The following is a 15,760-nucleotide window of genomic DNA, read 5'->3' as shown; positions in this document are numbered from 1 at the left end:
CGGCAGTCCTTGGTGCAGACAGGTTGGACCTGGGCTATGTCAGTGCTGGCAGCCCTGGCTCCGAGTGTGTGCAGATGCAGCAAAACCTGGATCATGTTCTCGGTGCTGCCCAAGGACAGGGAGTGTTTCACTCTTTGGTGGCTTTGGTGAGTCCTCTGCAGAGCCTGAATGAGCCTCCTGTAGCTGGAGGAGAGTGGGGAGGCCCTGGCTGTCCTGGGGATGCTGCAGCCCCACTCAAGGCAGATCATACCCAGAAGGATTTTTCCCTCCCGTCTTGGGCATCTTTCCCACAAGGAATGAAACAGGAGGTTCTTTATCAGACATTAACAGGAAATAAATTTGCAATACATTTCGTTGTGAACAAAGGAGGAAATTCTTTCCTCTGCCAGGATTCCAGACCTTATCTCTTGCAGCACACACTGTACAGTGTGCATCTTCCAATGGGTCTTGCAGGGAACTGGCATCTCCCGTAAGTGCAGTATCCCCCTCTTTGCCTGCATCCAGCTGCATTTTGGGTTTCCATGGGGAAAGAAACACAGAACAATTAAATCAATCATCTGGGAGAGCAGTGTGTGGTTGCAAAAGGCTGATGCTGTTTGTGCATTTCTGGCCAGTGGATGGGCTCAGCTCCAACCTCCCCACAGCAAAGATCACATACAGGGCAAAAGAACATCCAGAGGCACCCAAACAGCAACAGCTGGGTGCAGGGTGGAAGCCTGAAACCAAACCCCTTCCTGACCCACAAAAGAAACCAGGATTCTACTTCCATGGTCTCTCTCCACTCCAAGTCTGTGTCCTGTTGAACAACCACTGGACAAACACCTCAATCCCCCCTTACCTTTGCATCACTCCCACTAATCCCACATCTCAGGACATGGAAAACCCCAGTAGTGGAGGATCACACCTGTCCCCATCTCCCCTCTTCCCCTCTCACCTGCAGCACCCTGCACCAGCAGGAGGATCAGGGGGAAGAGCAGGAACAGGATCTTCATGGCTGCTGCCTCTCGCGGCTCTTCACAGGGCTGCAGAGGGGACACCAAGGCAATGGGGACATGCAGGACCCCAGGTGGGGCAGGAGCCTGGGCTCTGTGATTCACCACACTGCAGAGGGGCTGCTTCCAGCCACAGCAGAAGATGATTCCTCTACTTTCCTCTTAAAAACAATTCTTCGGTCTGTGATACCCTGCCAACCTCAGGAGCATTTCATGATGTTTCAGTCTCTAGGAAATCCATTCCCTCATCTGATCCTTTTCCAGGAGACCCCACAGTCACCTACCTGATGAAGATCTTGGTGTTCAGGCAGCAACAAACCCAACAGGAATCACTTGTGGCCAGTGGCCCTTGGGTCCAAGGAGCACTTTTTTGGCCAAAACGCTCTGATTTTATATCGTTGCAAGCCATGGGGACATTCAATGATTTTTGCTGACACATCTCCCCTTGGCCAATCACAAAGCCACCCATCCATGTGGGGATGCTGGGGCTTCTCCTTATCCCTCTCTGATGCAATGGCAGCGGCTGAGGTGCCTCCTGGGGCTGTTGCAATCGTCACTGTTGTCCCCGTGCAACACCTCTTGTGACACCCGCGGCACAGCGGCACCGGGCTGTGGTTGCCTGGCATTAACTGCCTGGGATGGGCAAAACAGGCTGGTGGGTGCAGGCAGAAGTAGGAACCAGTCCCAACCAGTCTTTCCTATGATGGGGGTGAGGCCCTGGCACAGGTTGCCCAGAGAAGCCGTGGCTGTCCCTGGATCCCTGGAAGTGTCCAAGGCCAGGTCGGATGGGGCTTGGAGCAATCTGGGATAGTGGAAGGTGTCCCTGCCCATGGCAGGAGGGTTGGAATTGGATGACCTTAAAAGCCCCTTTGTCCCCAAAGCCTTCTGTGATTCTTTGATAAAATATCTGTCTCTTCCGGTCACGTCAGTTTGCTTAGTGAGCTCGTACTGTGCGATGCACAGAAACATTCAAAAAATTTTGATTTCCTTCTCTTTTAACGTGACAAGAACAGCTTCATCCTTGCCAAGGGGACTTGCATTTGACCTGCCAGGAAGTGATAACCTTAGGGTTGCCTTTCTGATGTCTACTCAGATAAACAATGAAAAGAGGAAATGCAATCAGGTGAGACCATACCTCACCTCATTCTGTCTGAATGCACTACTTTTAAAACTGCCCTACTTGGTACAAAATCCACAAATGTGGTTCAACAGCAGCAAAATGCTGCGTAAAAATATGCAATCTATGGGAGATTAGTGAAGGAAGGTGACTAGGGCCTTATCAGGCCTTGAGATGTGGACTTGATCAGGAGAGTTTTTGGATTTATAGGAATTCTGTGGTGTTTTAGCAACATAAAGATCAAGGCGTCTCATGGAGGAAAGGTCATGAGACAGAAAGAAGCAATGTATCCATGGCTGCTTTCTGGCCACGCCCTACATGCTTCTCATTATCTGTCCTATGTTCCTAGTAAACTTTATTTCTAACCCTTTTTTGTCCAAACAATGTCTGTGGTGTGTCTGCAGAGCTCTGGTCCATTGATCAGAGAGACCAAAGCTCTTGGAGCTGGATCCTGGAGAGAAGAATGGGGCTTGAGGTTGGATGAATCAGGGACACAGGATCTGGTGTCATCTCTCAGAGACATGCATGGAATCCTGGAATGGTTTGGAAGCAACCTTAGAGATTCCCTCATTCCACCCCTGCCATGAGCAGGGACACCTTCCACTATCCCAGGATGCTCCAAGCCCCGTCCAACACAGATTTGATACATGATGGGGACATCCCTTGAACATCAACCCATAGAAGTAGAATTGGGTGTCTATTGATGGGTCTTTGTGTGTGTAAGGACCTTGGAATATCCTCACTCATGGAGGTTTGGAACCATTCTCAGGACCAGCCCAGGGCCAGCACAGCCAGGTGTGGAAAGGGCTTTTGGTCCCCACTGCAGGGAGGCCACAGCTGGGGCCAACCCTGCCCAGGGGAGCTGCTCTGACCTGGGCATCTTGTGCTCGACCCCATCAGAGCTGCAGCTTGGCCTTGCTGACCCAGACTCAGAGTTGGACCCATATCTGGCATCCTGATCTGGCCTTCTCTGTACCTACAGCAATGCCCAATGCCCCAGCAGAGGCTGCTCTACCCCCTGGCTGCCCTGCTCCATGGAGGGGGGCAGTGGGTGTCCCCTGTCCCTGCAGGCCCAAGGTCACTGCCCCATGGCAGTGCAGGGGCCACCCCCATGGCACCCCTGAGCTGAGCATGCTGCATCTGCCACAAGGATCATCCACCTACCTGGGCTCCTAACTGAGCCCCCCACCCCTACCCCAGGTCTTGAACCCTCCCAGCACTGACGCCCAACTCAATCCCAAGCTCCTGAGAAGCCCCATGGCACAGCCATCAGTCCCTCTGGAGCAGAATGACTTCTCCCACCCCTCAGACACCCCTGGACCCCACAACAACCCCTTGGTGCCCCCCACCCAGGCCCCACAGCTGGGGAGGGACCCAAGGACATCACAGCAGTATGTGTCCCATAGAACAGCCCCACGAGGACTCCTGGCCCAGCTTGGGAGCCAGTGGACAACCAGCAGGTCCCCACTGAAATTAGGGGTGTCGTAGAAACCCCCATCCCTAACCCTGAGTGTGCAGTGCTGGGGTCCCCTCGCTGAGCCAAAAGGCTGGTCCCTGTGAGTGTCACATGTGTCCTCCCTCCCACCAGGGGTGGAGATGCTGGTGTGGCTGAAGCCAGCACAGAGAGAGGGTGGGTAGTGGGACAGTGTTTGTGTGTCCATGTCTGTCAGGAATTCCCCCCGTCCTCTCTGCCCTTTAGAGGAAAGAGATGCACACCCAGGACACACATCTTGGCAGCGGGAATGACCACCACCTTGTATTGGGGACACTGGGACAAGGGATTCCCACGGGATCAAGGTCTGGCTGTCCAGGGTTGCTGCTGCCCCTGGCAGTCCTTGGTGCCTCCAGGCAGCATCGTCACCACCATGCAGCGAGGGCACGGGCTGGTGTCCTGCTCGGGGGTCCAGGAGCCCATCAGGGATACCACCGCCTGCGGGAGGAAAGGTCTGGCAGTGCCTGTCCCAGCCAGGGCAGCAGCGAGGGCTCAGGAATGTCCCTGTCCCCCTGGGCTGCATATTCCCCTTTCTTCTTCCCCAACAGGCAGCAACCTGAGCCCTCCGGGCAGACCTAAACTTACATCCGACAGCAGAATTCCTGCTCGGAGCAGAGGCCGACGCGGCCGATCCCCGGCGGGCAGGAGCGGTGGGAGCAGAATCCCCCGCGGCGCTCGCAGTCCTGGGCTGATGCTCGGCCCGGGGACAGCCCTGCAGGGCACGGAGAGAGGAGACTTTCAGCCGAGATGCTGAGCACAGCCCCTGCTCCCTGCGTGGCCAGCGTTAGCCCAGCCCTGCTTGTCCTCTGCCACGAATGCTGAGCAGGTGTGTGCAGCAGAAATCGAGGTGAGTTTACAGCACTTGGATGGGAGACACTCACTACACCCCTAAGCAGGCTCCTGGAGAGGTCTCCATCGTGCCTGCTGCCTCCCTCCTGGACCAAGGGAGAACTCCGAAGGTGGAAGCAGGATTTCCCTTCCTCCCTCCTCCTTCTCCTCCTCCTCTCCAGCAGGGCTGCTGTGCCCTGTGCTGCTGACTCAGAAAGACAAGGGTCAGGAGGCATGGAGAGGGAGCAAATCCCAGTTTGGGAAGGATGAGGGCTTTAGTACTATGCCCCAGCTCTGGTCCCAACAGCAGAACCTGCAGTTGGAGTCTCTCCTTAAAGCTGTGGGGTGAGAGAGACGCCAGGGAGGATGGCACAGCTACCAGCACAACTTACACGTGCCTCACCAGCTCAGCTGGCAAATCCTCCCTACAAAAACACTGACAAAGGACAACCCCCCCACATTTCTTACCTCTCACTCCCTGGAGCATCAGGAGGAGCAGAGCACAGAGGACAGGCAGGAGCCGCATGCCTGGGAGTGGCCGGCAGGGTCGCAGCTCTGGGGAGAAGAGAAAGGAGGCAGAGGTGAATGGAAGGGTCCTTTCCTGCAGGTCGTGTAGCACCTGCACGGGGACAAAACTGAGGAGAGGGGATGGTGACCAGTCACTGCTGGGAGGATGCACTCGGCAGCCCAGGGTCGGAGCTTCCTGGCACCAGCAGCAGCAGTTTGGTCTCTCCACGTGGCACAATGTCCCTTGGGAGGGCTGAGTCCTCAAAATGCCCAGCCCCAAAGCTCCTTTTTCTGTTTCTTCCCCTGGCAGAGAAAAACAAGCAGAGCTTTCCTCCTCTGACACCTGAGAAGGATTCCCAGGCCTCCAGCCCAGGATCTTGTGTCATCCCGTCTTGCGTAAGGGCCGCTCGGTGCTGCGGTTTGCTGGACACCTCTGGGGACGCACACACAGCATCCCTGTTCGTTAGGCCTTGGCAAACCATCAGCTTTCACCATACAAAGGAGCTCTGTCCTCCTCCCCCCACGGGAAGCGTGCTCTCTATGCTTCGCTTGAAAATAGCCGGGAAGACGCCACTTGGGGTGACATCCCCATCCAACCGGCAATCCCGGGAAGGACAAGCTTTAATTGTGGCTTTGTTTGGTGGAGTTTGCTGTGTGTAACCCTTTATTGTTTGATGGTGCATCTTCATTCAGTTCCCAGCGTTGCTGCGGGTTCATCAAGCGTTATGGGTACGTGTTTGTGGATGGATGTTAAAAACACACTCGTGCATGATGCGAATTCACTGAGCAGTCACATGAATTGTGGAATCACACAATGATTTGGTTTGGAAGGGACCAGGAGGTTTCATCCTCCTGCCGTGGGCAGGGGCATCTTCCACTATCGCAGGTTGCTCAGAGCCCCATCCAACCTGGCCTCGAACACTTCCAGGGATGGGGCAGCCACAGCTCCTCTGGGCAATACATGAATATTCCTTTGATTCCAACAACTCACCATATTTCATTGCTTTTTTCACTCCGCAGTGAGGGAAATTGTACAAAGTATTTGCAGATCTGTACCCAGGAGGATCACTACAACTCTGCCGTGGTAGTCAGAGCACTCAGGACAGCTTCTTATTTCCTTCACCACTGAAGGAAATCCTGATCCTACAAACACAGCCAGGAAAAAGGGGAAAAGGCCATGCCCCAATTTTTTTTAATATCTAGTGAGCTGTCTTGGCATCAAAACCCCAGGAGGCAAGGGACTGGAAGCAGCTACAGCCAGTATTCAGGCTCCTTACAGAGCTTCATTAAGGTAGCAATTAGCTGCATCTCTGTGCTGTTGCTCTTTAGCACATGCATCAGCTAAAGTGGAAGTGGAAGTGTCCAAGGCCACGTTGAATGGGGCTTGGAGCAACCTGGGATAGTGGAAGATGTCCCTTCCCATGACAGGGCAGTTGGATCTAGATGATTTTAAGGTCTTTTCAAACCCAAACCATTTTATGATTCTCTGATTCTATTAATTTAAACATGTAGAGTGTTGAGGAGATGGAATTGGGATAAGAAACGGGGAGGAGATGCACAGCATGGATCCTAGGGAGTTTCAGCCTGTGTTGCTCTAAGCTGGCTCTTGAAGCCATTCCCCAGCCATAAAGGCAAGGACAGATATTTGTGGTGGTGAGCTAAAAGCATGATGAGACTGGATTCTGAGTGATGCTGGCCACAGACAGATTAACCTAATATTACAAGGGCTAAACCCTCCCTGCAAAGTCCTCACTCTTTGAGCAAAATTCTTGTGCCATTCCCGTTTGTGAAACACTCACCTACTGTGGATTGTGCAAAACCTCCTTAGGACATCAACTGTAAATTGCTGGTTTGGCTCCACTTGGCAACTTCCTCAGGTTTCCCTCCAGGGAGATCCCTGGGAGGAGGCTGTTGGCCCAGCTTCCTGCCCTGCCCAAGGCTGTGGTTTCAATGGTGGCAGAGCCATTTGCAGAAACCTCTGCTTTGAGCAGGCCCAGAGACTGCAGGAGCTGGGCCTGTTCAGTCTGGAGAATACTGAGAGGGGGTCTCAACAATCCATATAAATATCTCCAAGGGGTGTCAGAGGATGGTGACAGACTGTTCTGTAGTGCCCAGCCACAGGATGAGGAGCAATGGTCACAAAATAAAACACAAGAAGTTCCACCTCAACATGAGGAAGAAATTCTTTATGTTGAGGGTGTCAGAGCACTGGAACATCTGCCCAGGGAGTCCGTGGAGTTCCCTGTCTGGAGACATTCCAAACCCACCTGGATGTGTCCCTGTATCACTTGCTCCAGGTGACCCTGCCTTGGCAGGGGGGTTGGACTGGGTGGTCTCCAGAGGTGCCTTCCAACCCTAAACATTCTGTGATTCTGTGGTTCTGTGAGGGGTGGGCAGATGCTCTGCAACAAATGGGGAGCTCAGGGCTTTGAGTCAGTCCTTTGCACTTGGGTTGGTTGCTTCCCTTAAAAAGTCAACCATTACTGCTCCTCCCTTCACAGAATCCCAGAATGGTTTGCGTTGGAAGGGACCTTAAAGGTCATCTCAATCAACCCCACAACTTCCACTATCCCAGGTTGCTCCAAGCCCCATCCAACCTGGCCTTGGACACTTCCAGGAAAGGGGCAGCCACAGCTTCTCTGGGCACCAAGGATTCCATGTCAGCACAAGGATGCTCCTGACTGTGCAGGAACAGCTGCAGAGACAGGAGCTGCACCTTCTGAGGTTTCTGTTGTGGTCCAGGGCAGGACAGGGTAAATCTCTTAGAAGAGAAGTGATCAAAGTCACCGAGGAATTGGCCCCTCGCACGTTTCTATAATTGCCTCAAGCAATGTCACAGGTCTAACCCTGACCTCCTGATTTGCTACTGCAGCTGATACAAATTTTGCAGATTCACTCCAAATTTACATCAGACAGAAAAACCAAGGGTAAAATCGCACTTCAAATTACCAATTTGTCCTGTTTGGTGCGCCTTTAGTTCCTATAATAAAATAAAATGCTGTTCCCTGGTCTGAAAGCTCTGAGGAGATGGGAGCCCCAAGTTTTCAGAGCAGAGGTGCTGTGAAGCATCACACTGGAGAAGACTTTTGTGCTCCCAGTGGAAATGGTGACTGATCCCAGTTATAGTCACAACAGAGAATTCCCTAGCAGGCATGTGTGAAGAACTTGCCAGCACTCTCTCAATCAGCAGCCCAGGAGGGGAAAATATTTTAGTGAACTACACATTCCTGGCAAGTTTAGATTGATTTCAGAATTCTTGTTTAAAATTCTAAGTGGAAATAAGACTTGAGAAATGAACTACTATTGAAAATGAATGACAACACCACACAGGGCAGCCATGCAACCTCCCAAGATCTTGCTTTTATTGAAAAGAGAATGGCAAATCCTTGGTGGCTGGTCCAACAACTCCTTGAATCCAACAGTGTCAAGAGTGATCATTCCCGGAGATTATCCGCCACCAGCCACACTACAACCTGCACAGAGGAAAGAATATTCCAGGGTTTCCAGAATTATGATTTTGAGAAAAATCCTGCTACTTGGGATTCAAATGATAATTTGGGAAGTCGTCTTTGCCCCAGATAAATCCTAAACTTACCATCTGCAGCAATTATACCCAAAACGACATGACCCCAAGTAATCGTTGCCACGAGGGCATTTCCCCCTGTGGCAGAAAGTCCCACGATATCCACACTCCATGTAAGGTCTCCTGGGTCTTGCCAAGCTTCTACCTTAAAAAAGAACAAATAAACCAACAAATAAACAAAAATGGGAGACATTTTATTTCTGGTAGGGATTTGCATTTTGCTTAATCCCTGTGAGCTGACAAAGTCATGACAGTTCCTCCTCAGAGGAGGAGGTCTGTGGGTGGAACAACCAAGCAAATGCTTTAATTCCTTCTTCTGATGTGTCTCCAAGCCCAGGACTCCCTTAGGAACCCAGATTTTAGGGACGAGCATCAGAGAGCTGATAGAAAACAGTAAGTGGGCACTTAGCAGCTCTTAAAACCTTGTAGGTCGAAGTTCAGGAGAGATGCACCAGCTCATCTGGGAGGGTCCCATTTATATAAAAAAGAGGGTAAGAGACTTTTAATGTAAACAGACAGTGATAGGACAGAGGGGAATGGTTTTAAACTAAAAGAGGAGATATTTAGATTAGGTTTTAGGAAGAAATTTCTTTATTTTGGAGGTGGGGAGGCCCTGGCACAGGTTGGCCAGAGAAGCTGTGGCTGTCCTATCCCTGGAAGTGTCCAAGGCCAGGTTGGACAGGGCTTGGATCAACCTGAGCTAGTGGAAGGTGTCCCTGCCCATGGCAGGAGGATGAAACGAGATGATCCTTAAGGTCCTTTCCAACCCAAACCATTCCCTGATTCCATGGTTGTATAGATTTGGCTGTTTCCCTCCTTATACATTTCACCCATGTCTCAAACAGGTCCTGGTGTCCAGAAGTCCGCAGGGATGGCTCCCAGACATGGATAAGTTAATCAATCCCTGCAGAACAACACTTCCATGCCACCAAACCCTGCACACCAGGCATTACCCTCTGGTTCTGAACAGCCTGGAATTGCTGTTACCTACGTGGCTAAACTGAATTCCCTGCTAAAATAGGATACCCGCGTTCAAACTGCCTTCTGTGCTATTCCCAGAACAGCTTTTATCCGTGGAAGTGCTAATTGTCAAGGATCAAAACAACCCCAGGGAGCAGACTAGCAATTAGGCAGGAGGTTTCCTGGCCCTGCTTGGTCAATTAATAAAGATGTATCCTGGCAGCTGATGTGTTCTGGATGCACCTGACTGAGTGCACATGAACCAATTAATTCCAGTTTCCAGCTCATCCATGGAACAACGCTAAGCTCAGCGTATTCAGAGACGGGGAGCTCGTTCCAGCAGAGAGATAATGGATATTACATATGCACAGTGCATCCTGCACATCCCTGGTGTGCTGGATTCCCAGCATGTGAGTGGAGTGATACATGCACACCCAGAAAATCCCAGGGAGAAATAAAGGAGTTCTTGGAAGGGTGAATAAAACACTCCTGGTCTCAAACTATCTGTCTGTGGGGCACTGCAGAGGTGACTGTGAGCACTCTGAGCTCTCAGAAACACTTTTTTCCCAGATACAGATAAATTTCTTGCTTTAACATACCCAGAAGATCCTACTGAAAACAGCCCAAACATGCACTGTGTGTTAAATAAGGACATAAAACAGACCAGAGGAACTCTGCCCAGTGAACTGCCTCTGGGAAGTGCCATAAGCAGGGGCACAGGCAAGAATAAGATCAGACAACCACACAGAATCATAGAATCACAAACTCATTTAGGTTGGGAAAGACCTTTAAGATCATCAAGTCCAATTGTTAACCCAGCACTCCCAAGTCCACCACTAACCCATGTCCCCAAGTGTCACATCCACACATATTTTAAATCTCTCCAGGGATATATGTGACACTTCTCCCACATTTCTACTCTTCTGCAATTCATCACAGTCTTTTCCCATCCTTACTTCCCCAGAGGATGCTTTCCACCCTGTTCCCACAGAGATCAGAACTCCACCAGCCCTTGTTTGTGCACAGAGTGCCCTGCAAACGTAGCCATGCCATTTTCAGGGCTGATATTAAAATACAATCCCTTTTTCTGGACAATAGAGTTGGTTTGGGGTTCCAGACGCATCTGCAGCCCCCCAACAGGCACAGCCTACACCACCCCTTATGGCTGAACAGGTTTCTCCACCAAGGAGATGCTGCCAGTAGCATTTAAGCCTTAACTCATGATTTTGTGCCTTTCTACCCCATGTCCCAGCTCCTAAAGCAAAGGATAGTTGAAGAACATGGGACCAGATTCCTTTTTATTTTTTCTGTGTGCTTTAACAATATTTGATTATGATTTAATTTGTTTGTTGTGTGACTCAGAGGGAAAGTGATTTAAGGACAATCCTGCAGGGTTTAACAGGGAAAATGTTGGTGCTGAATGGTAATTTTGGGGTTGCCCCTCATGCTTTCAAAGTGATACTTGGAGTATTTGTCTGCTAATTTCATCTGTAATCTGCCAACAAGTTTTGAATGATTTGTGTGAGGATTCTTTGCAGGAGGCAGCTTGGCCACATTCCAAAGGGGACAGGAGACCTTTGCAAGACACCAACATCTTCTCTTTGGTCCCTCACCTTCATTTACATCTTACCTGCAGCTCCGTGGAATGCCACCAAAAGGAAAACAAGGAGAAAAGGAAGGATTTTCATGGCAGACAGTGGGCTGGGAACTCAGGTCACTGCAGAGAAAGGAGACCAGGACATTGGTTAGAGGTTTGTCCCTCCAGTCCCAGAAGGGACATGGAGAAATGTTCTTCAAGACCTGGCAGTTACCTAAAAGAAGTTATCACACATTTTTGTCATGATAATGTCTATTGTCCCAAGGTTTTCCTGGAGCACACATAGGATCATGGCACAGGAATAAAACTTCCATGCAAAAATTTCAATTTTAAACCCCCTTGTAAGTAATGCATCAAGTAACCAGGTATTTATCCTTGATTTCTCAATACTTTGCAATGCATTGCAATAAATTTGATTTGCCTTATGGAAGTTAAAGCTGTTAATTCAGAAAGGAAAATGAGACAATTTTTGCTAGATTTATGTAAAACAAACCCATGAGTGTTCTCAAGTTTGTCTAATAAAAAGAGAGCAGACAAAGTTCCTTCGCAATTAAATCAAAATCCAACTTCTCCTTATTCCTGCTTAGAAGCTGTTGCTTTTTCTTCAGCTCAAGAATTACATGATTTCCAGGATAAATTTTTTGAGTATCTGCATTTCCTGCAGCCAATGAAAGCTCTTCTCCCTTATCAACATTTGACACCTCCAGAACTGGCTCGTGTCAGACTGGAGTCACTGCACAGTTAAGGCTATAAACCAAAATGCAGATAAACATGAAAGATATGAAGTCTCCAGCCCATTTAAGAAGGACAAAACCTTTTAAGAGGGGCTGAATAATGAGCATATTTTGGTCATTACCAGGTAGGAGGAGGCTCTAGGCTGGAACAGTCCCAGGATCTGTGTCAACCTCCCGGATGAAGGAGCAGAGCGTGGGTTTGTGCTGTTTCTGGAGGGTGGTGAGGGATGTTTGACCTCCACAGCCTTCTGGTGGCCAGTGAGGTTTTGGGGAGCTCTGGGGACGCCCAATGAATCCTCTTTGCTGTCGTCCTCCTAAGAGGAACCGAAGTTTGGCTTTCAAACCATTGCAGCATCGCCTCAGGAAATGTGTTGAGATGAGAAAAACCACCTTGGGCCACCTCCCTCTGAGCAACCCTTTGGGCACAGCAGCTCACTCAAGGTCTGTTTCCATCTAGTTTCAGAGGTTTTATATTTCCTTACAAACATGAACAATGTATCACCATAGCCAAAAAAAACCCCCTTCAGCTGGAATGATGTTAAAATCAAACCCACCAAACCTACGTTAAACAGGAAGGTAGTTCTTCCTTGGAAATTTAGGAAGAGGGTTAGTGAGCTGTGATTATTTCTACATCATTGCTGCTGTTGGAAGGCACAATCAAGAACGTGGAAAAGATCTGCACTAGGAAATGGTAGGGAAAAAAGTGAGAGAGGAAAACCCTAAGTGTTATGAATAAAAAAGGAAAAAGTGGTTTGTTTTTTTTCAAATTTCTGCACCAAATCATTTTCATTACTGGGTTACCTGCCTGGCACGTAAGATATTTTATGCCATATCTATTCGTGGAAATTTTTACAGCCCATGCCCAGCAATTTTGGTTTTATTATAATCTTTACTCTCTTGCTAGGGACAGAAGAGTTCTCTGAGCACAGCACTCTTAAGCATCCTCCTTTCTCACCAAGGATTCCTCCAACGGCTCCCTGCTTTCCACTCATTTACAGACATTTCTATAAATTCCGGTTGCAAAGGGGTCTTCACCGTCTTTTTATCCCTCTTTGCTACTTGAATCCGGCCGGCCCCGTTCCATGGGAGCTGCCGTTCTCTGGCAGCTGCTGGAGCACGGCTGAGCTCATCCCCTGCAAGAGCCTCCCTGGGCTCGCCCTTCATGCCCTGCGGGGATTTTTCTTAGATGTCTTTGTTTTCTCTCCCAGTCAAAGCAACTATTTCACTGAGGTTTCGAGCACAGCCTTTTCAGCATCTTTCAGGCTGCCCGGAGGCTTCTTGTCTCTCTGGGCTGCTCCTTTGGGTGCTTTTCTTTCCTCATTTTTGCTTTTTTTGAGGTTAAATACTCACATGTTGAAAGTATTAGGTCCCACAACGTGGTTAAATATAATTGTGCTGTGGTCACTTTTACAGAGCAGCTCCCACAAACAGCTTTGGAACTGGGTCCTTTGCACCTAATCCGGGAAGGCAAATGCTCTGGTGGGTGCCAGGACCAGCTGTTCTGAGAATCGCCATTGTACAGCAAGAAAAATGTACATTTTACAGAGGAAAAATATAATCTCTGCATCTCCTGGCATTATCCACAATCACCTGTCAGAGCTGCTCTGCTGCATCACCTCAGGCAAGGGAAGGACCTGCAGAAGATGTGCTCTGGTCCTCGGGTCCATCAGGGCGGGGCTGTTGCTGAAACCCTTCCCTGAGGTGTTGTGAGGTGTTTGCTGACAGATGTGCAGCCAAACATCTGGGCTGGAAAGGGGCTCAGCACTGTGATGGACAGCTGGGTCTGTGTGATGTCACCTGTGGGCAGCTCACCTGGAGCACTGAGCCCAGATCTGGGCATCTCCAACACAAGAAAGCCTTGGAGCTGCTGGAGAGAGTCCAGAGGAGGCCGTGGAGATGCTCCAAGGGCTGGAGCCATGGGCAGGGACACTTTCCACCAGATCAGATTCCTCCAAGCCCTGTCCAACCTGGCCTTGGATGCTTCCAGGGATCCAGGGGCAGCCACAGCTTCTCTAGGCACCCTGGGCCAGGGCCTCACCCCCCTCACAGCCAACAATTCCTTCCCAATATCCCATCTATCCCTGCCCTCTGGCAGTGGGAAGCCATTCCCTGTGTCCTGTCCCTCCATGCCTTGTCCCAAGTCCCTCTCCAGCTCTCCTGGAGCCCCTTTAGGCACTGGAAGGGGCTCTGAGGTGTTCCCAGAGCCTTCTCTTCTCCAGGATGTAGCTTTGTTGGAGACCTGAGGAGTTTCTTAGTAAAAGAGGCTCCTGGGTGCTGAAATCCAGCAGAGAAAAGTGCAGCCAAACCGGTGGCTGGCAGGCAGCCAGAGCAACTGGAAGCTGGCAGAGAAACTGGGGAGGGTGGCTAGCTCTGGGAATTTCTTCTGGAAGGCCTTCTGGCTTTCTCCTTCTCTGCCTGGTGTAGTTCCAGGGTGATGATGGCACAGGATTTATTCCTGGCTCGGAACACAGGAGAAGAGACCGAGGAAAGACAGCTGAGACACCTCAGGGTGGGAATGACGGTGCTGGGGGACAGGAGGGGATGAGGTGATGAGGTTCACACATCTCCTGTGGGTGACAAGAAGGGTCACACTGTGCCTGCATGGACCCTGGCAGCTTTCTCACTGCTGAATTTGCAAAAATGGTTCTTCTACTTCCCACTCTCAGCTCTGGAAGGGGCTTTGGTGCCCATTAGAGGCTGAGTTGTGCTTTGTATGCTAAAAATTGGATTTTCTAGGAATGGGCCACGTGGTATTTGCTGCTGTGGAGGACAGAGGCAGCCAAGGCTGAGCTTCCCTTGGCTCCAGAGCCCTAATTACACCCCTGACTTTATTAAAATGCTTCGCTGGAGCTGGGCCCAGGAGCTCAACATCATTAATTAATGAAACACAAATACGGGCATGGCAGTGGGACAGGAGGGAAAGCACGTTGTCCTTTACACCCAAAGGGCCCCCAAACCCAACCAGACGGAGTTGAGGCTGCAAAGATGCCAAGTTCCTGGTGAAAAGCAGTGCTGGAGACTGACAGAGAGCCTGGGGATGCTCCCACGAGTAGGGACAACCAGGCAAGGACATTTCTGAGCAGTTTGGTGGCGCCTGTTACACAGCAGAGCCTGGGCTTTCTTGCCAGTTGCAAAAAAACCTCAATAAAATTTAAAAAACCAACAATAAATATATGTAAGCCCCTGAACACAGGTACATCCAACAGCTCAGCTGATGTACAAAGTTTTGGGAGCTTCCTGTAGCATTTTGTGAAAACCACCAAAACCATCAGTGATATTTTGACTTAATTAAACCCCTCTTCGTGGCTTTTCCTGTAGCGACCTGCTGGGGATTTATTTTCTAAAAACCATCAGGCATGGAGGCTGCAGGGCTGGAATTCGGGATAAAAAGCAAATGCACACAAGAGGTCCCCTGCAACCTCCGACGCTCGGGATCCCATTTCACAACGGCCTCATCTCTGTGGTAGGGCGGGAAAGGAACGGGATTAATTTATGGCTCTGTGCACGGCATGTCCCAGCTGCCACCTAGTGCTCATCCCTGCGGCACAGGGACATCACGGCCGTCCCACGGGGGACATCGGGGTGGGCTCGTCCCAGCGCACAACAACTTGGGGGACACGAGGGTGGGCTTGTGCCAGTGCACAAGAACCCGGGGAACAGTGGGGTGGGCTTGTGCCAGTTCTGAAGAACCCGGGGCACATCAGGATGGGCTCGTGCCCACCGCACAAGAACCCGGGGGACGCCGGAGCGGGCTTGTGCCGGTGCACGACAATTTGGGGGATAGCGGGACGGGCTGGTGGCAGCGCACAGTAGCTCCAGGGGTCTCGGGCTGGTGAAGCCCCGTCGGTCTCTGTGTCCCCAAGCCCCCGAGGGTGACGCAAGCACCGTGATGTCACACTGCCCGGGGAGGGGGGACTGGGGAGGTGCCCGGGGAGGCCGGGGAGGCCGGG

General features: G+C 50.7%; 1 protein-coding gene across 2 annotated transcripts; it reads right to left on the bottom strand.

The window, feature by feature from the left end:
• Positions 1–3,831: 3,831 nt before the first annotated feature.
• Positions 3,832–12,031, bottom strand: LOC103622896 (gallinacin-5-like). Of its 2 annotated transcripts, XM_017745099.1 has the most exons (5): positions 11,933–12,031; positions 11,110–11,196; positions 4,898–4,984; positions 4,187–4,313; positions 3,832–4,039 (listed from the first exon to the last, which is right to left on the bottom strand). In XM_017745099.1, exons 2-5 carry the CDS (start codon positions 11,165–11,167, stop codon positions 4,024–4,026), a joined length of 288 nt encoding a protein of 95 aa, XP_017600588.1. In that variant the 5' UTR covers positions 11,168–11,196; positions 11,933–12,031; the 3' UTR covers positions 3,832–4,023. The 2 variants fall into 2 exon arrangements, with proteins under 2 accessions (XP_017600588.1, XP_017600587.1); XM_017745098.1 differs by lacking the exons at positions 11,110–11,196; positions 11,933–12,031 and adding an exon at positions 5,280–5,447.
• Positions 12,032–15,760: the final 3,729 nt, after the last annotated feature.

This window comes from Corvus brachyrhynchos, unplaced genomic scaffold (genome assembly GCF_000691975.1).
Source record: "Corvus brachyrhynchos isolate BGI_N302 unplaced genomic scaffold, ASM69197v1 scaffold116, whole genome shotgun sequence".
NCBI classification, from domain to species: domain Eukaryota; kingdom Metazoa; phylum Chordata; class Aves; order Passeriformes; family Corvidae; genus Corvus; species Corvus brachyrhynchos.
The sequence above is the reverse complement of the archived record's forward strand: the minus strand, read 5'-3'. Positions and strand labels throughout refer to the sequence as shown.

Coding starts and splice junctions, on each gene's coding strand:
- LOC103622896 (XM_017745098.1), bottom strand. CDS start 5,418: ATGGTTTGCCAAGGCCTAACGAACAGGGATGCTGTGTGTGCGTCCCCA. Junction 4,985..5,279: donor GGCCTGGGAATCCTTCTCAG/GTGTCAGAGGAG, acceptor TCTTCTCCCCAG/AGCTGCGACCCTGCCGGCCA. Junction 4,314..4,897: donor GATGCTCCAGGGAGTGAGAG/GTAAGAAATGTG, acceptor CGTGCCCTGCAG/GGCTGTCCCCGGGCCGAGCA.